We start from the raw sequence: 3601 nt of genomic DNA, 5'->3' as shown, positions 1-3601 counted from the left end.
GAATGCCAGTACAACTAACTCCTGAGGAAGTTGTGCCCCAGGCGTTCCTCGGCTCTCCGGTTTTGGGAAAACGTGCTTTATAGTGAACTCCTTCCCCAGGCAGGGGCCAGCGCGTGCATTTAGAAACTGGGTTGACAGCCTCCTGTTACTTCCCCGCTCTTCTCAGTCTGGAGGGGCTTCCTGCAGCATCCCCAGCAACCCTGGTATGTCAGCAGCGGGACTGCAGGACGCCCCCCGCAGGCAGCTTGTCCCGTGGGGGCAGCAAGTACCTGGAGACCAGAACATTTACCTGGCCGTCAGAAAAGCGTAAGAAGTTCTGCTCCCCTCCAGGGCGGGCAAGAGGGCACAGGCCCATGTGGCGGTGGAAACCGTGAGCAGGTAGACACAACAGGCAAGTAAAGCCCTTCAGCAGTTGTTAACGAACATCGTGTCAAAACCAAACATGACCGGGACAGTGGAGTTCGGAGAAAGGAAGCAAGTTCAGCCTCTTCCGGGGGAAGCGGGTAGCAAGGACCAGCGACTGTGGGCAGTGGGATTCCTGGCACGGAACAAGATCCGTACTTTGACATTACCTTTCTTTTAGAAGGACTGTTTGTTAAACCAAAAGAAATAAAGGCCAAAATAAATAAAACATTTAGTCAAATAGTGCTGTAGTCCCAGTCACTGTAGTTCCGAACTGGGGAATGGTCCTGCCCGGCCCCTCCCGCTGCCCCTGCACAGAGCGGCAGCTGGCGGATCGCTGAACACTGAACACACAGAGTGCTGGAGCAACCGCAGAGCATCACCTTTTTTTTTTTGTTGTTAAATGGACTTTATTAATGCCTTACATCACTGCAGCAGCTCGGTTTGTCAGACACACGGCGGGAGTCCCTGTGCAGTCTGGAGCAACCGCAGAGCATCACCTTTTTTTTTTTGTTGTTAAATGGACTTTATTAATGCCTTACATCACTGCAGCAGCTCGGTTTGTCAGACACACGGCGGGAGTCCCTGGGCAGTCTCTCCTACAGCAACCCTGGGGCTGAGCTCAGCCTGCGAGCTGGCGGTGAGGTGAGCACCTTCTTTGCTCTCTCGTAGGAGCGGGTGCCTTCCTCTCACAGATTGTGTCCCAAAGCAAAGCCGTCCCGGGGCAGACCCCCGTCATCAGCCTGAGGTGGCCACGCTCTTAAAGCACTGGTGTCTGTCAGGAACAGGCTCTCAGGGGTCTGCCTGTCCCGCTATGGGCTGCTGTATGCAGCGGTCACGCTGTAGTGCACTGAGAACTACACTACGAGTGCATGACGTTATCTATCAATGGTCAAGCTGCCACTCAGTTAAAACCTGTCCCTCCAATAAGGCCGGATGCCAGTTTTCAATGTCCTGATCATAGAAAACTAGTCGATCTGAAAAAGATTATTGGGACGTGCCGTACCGTTTCCTTCAAACTGGAACCTGCATCACACATTAGTGTCACAAAACCAAACGAGACCAAGAGTCTCCTCGTCATTTAGCAGAATCTTCACCTCTCACAATATTCAGCAACCAGCTCACGACACTGAAGGGGCAACCTGACACCGTCCCCTGTGTCACGGAGCTGCTGGCGCAGCTGGCAGGGGCAGCACCAGGGTATCCAGCGCCAAGGCACTGCCCGACACTGCTGCTGGGCCACCTCCTGTTCCTGGACCCAAACAAACCGCTTCGCAGCGCACAGATGAACAGAAAAGGGAGGGCGGGCGCTCCACCTACACAGCCTGCGCTACGCCTGCCAGACCACGTCCACCACCAGGTACAACCACCACACAGCCTCAGCCACCATGGACTGCAACAAAATGAACACAAAGGCATTAACCTGCGTCAAGAAAGCAAAACAGCGGCACTGGTTTTATGTCTATAAGCTTTATTGATACTTGGGGTTGGTTGGTTTTTTTGCCTCAGCCACCATGGACTGCAACAAAATGAACACAAAGGCATTAACCTGCGTCAAGAAAGCAAAACAGCGGCACTGGTTTTATGTCTATAAGCTTTATTGATACTTGGGGTTGGTTGGTTTTTTTTCTTTTTTTTTTTTTTTTTACATTTCACAATGCATTCCACAGACTTAGCTCAATACAGCTTAAACTGCAAGGGTCTACATTTTCACTGATCACTTCTGGCATAACACGGTTTTAAGTTTCCAAACACCATTTGCAGCATTAGATACTCGGTCCACAGATTATCAGAGTTTGAGAGCCTGGAGAGTTATTTGTTTGCTCAGAATCAGCTACTGGAGGTTTGTGCAGCAGAGAGGGTGCTGTCCTCGCCTGGTCACAGCGGTGGAGGTTCCTTTGTTCACTTCTCGTGGTGTTGAACAGATGCTAGTGGTTACAGAGACATTTTAGCTTTTCAAGCTTGTGTGCTATGGAGCTAGTCCAGAACTCGGTCACGTCTCTGCAGACGAAGCACTGTGGAGCAGCTGAACGATCTAAGCTTTGTGAAACACACACATATATATATATTGGCAATCGATAAAACAATAAAATCACAATACAGCTCTACTCATACCAAAAAGGCAAGATTTTCCCGAACTTGCTAAGATGGTGTATTCTCCTAAAACACCTCAGTTTAGAAAATCTGCATCAATCTACACAGCCCACAGGCAGCGCTCGCCCCGGGCGCTGCCCCCCGCTCCCGGGGACGGCCGCAGGGCCGGCGCTGAAGAAGCACAATGTACAGCGCTCTCCCCTCCCGGCGTAGCCAGTGCTGCACACAGGTTAAAGAAAGATGATTAGTTTAGATCCATACATAGCAGCTTACGATACTTAAGATGATGAAACACATGGCAGTCAAAACAGTTATTTTCCTCAAACACTGCGTTGCTAAAAAATAAAGATCTGTGAAATTGCACTGCAATGTCAAGGGTTTTGCTATTCCCTGACCCTCCCCATGTAAATCCAAATGAGTAATTTTTTTTTTCCCCCTTAAAAGACGAACTTTCTATTGATCAGTTGCTTCAGGCTTTTTACTCAGTTTTGCGCTTCAACCCCGGGATCTTTGCTTGGATCCTGCAAGAGGAACAGGAGAGGAGAAAGACCAGCACTTCAGTAATGAACAAAACCAGTCGTGCAAACTGCGTGAAGAACAGCAGCCCACGATGATGCGTATCACACCACCACCAAACTGTCACCCTCAGAAACCACCGAACCCGAGCGCGTGTTCCCTCACCCCTCAGCGGCACTGCGGCGGGCCGCGGGGGGCACGCACGGGCTCCACTACGCCCACTTCAATATGGGAAGAACTTCACAAGGAGCAGCAGCGCGCCAGGAGCTGCGGTCACAACCCGTCCCCATGGCAACAAAGGACGCGTCCCCCCTCCCAGGACCGCTGGTACATAGAGCACACCCCAAATGGTGAGCGCGAGTTATCACGTGACATACGTAATGATAAAGAGACTCACTTCGCCATCGCGTCCTTGACGTTCTTGTTCACGAGCCCCAAATAATGGTCAATTTGGGCCTGCAAGGGAAGGGACAGATGTTACAGCCCAGCTGCCCCGACGGCAGCTCCACACCGCCCCGGGCCCCACCGTACACGAACAGCCGCTGGCGGGAGGAACCGCACCAAACCTCGCTATTTCCTGGCCGGGAGG

The 3601-nt window shown here is 51.7% G+C and overlaps 1 protein-coding gene across 1 annotated transcript in view; it reads right to left on the bottom strand.

The window, feature by feature from the left end:
• Window positions 1–2640: 2640 nt before the first annotated feature.
• The window catches only part of RTN4 (reticulon 4), a gene marked incomplete at its 5' end in the record, with an annotated part of 10986 nt that continues 10025 nt past the window's right edge, over window positions 2641–3601 (bottom strand). Inside the window, 2 exons of the mRNA XM_010144101.1 lie at window positions 2641–3017; window positions 3410–3468. Coding sequence (XP_010142403.1) covers window positions 2975–3017; window positions 3410–3468 — 102 coding nt within the window. The remainder of the gene's footprint in view (window positions 3018–3409; window positions 3469–3601) is intronic.

Source organism: Buceros rhinoceros, unplaced genomic scaffold, assembly GCF_000710305.1.
Source record: "Buceros rhinoceros silvestris isolate BGI_N320 unplaced genomic scaffold, ASM71030v1 scaffold15259, whole genome shotgun sequence".
Lineage (NCBI taxonomy): Eukaryota > Metazoa > Chordata > Aves > Bucerotiformes > Bucerotidae > Buceros > Buceros rhinoceros.
The sequence above is the reverse complement of the archived record's forward strand: the minus strand, read 5'-3'. Positions and strand labels throughout refer to the sequence as shown.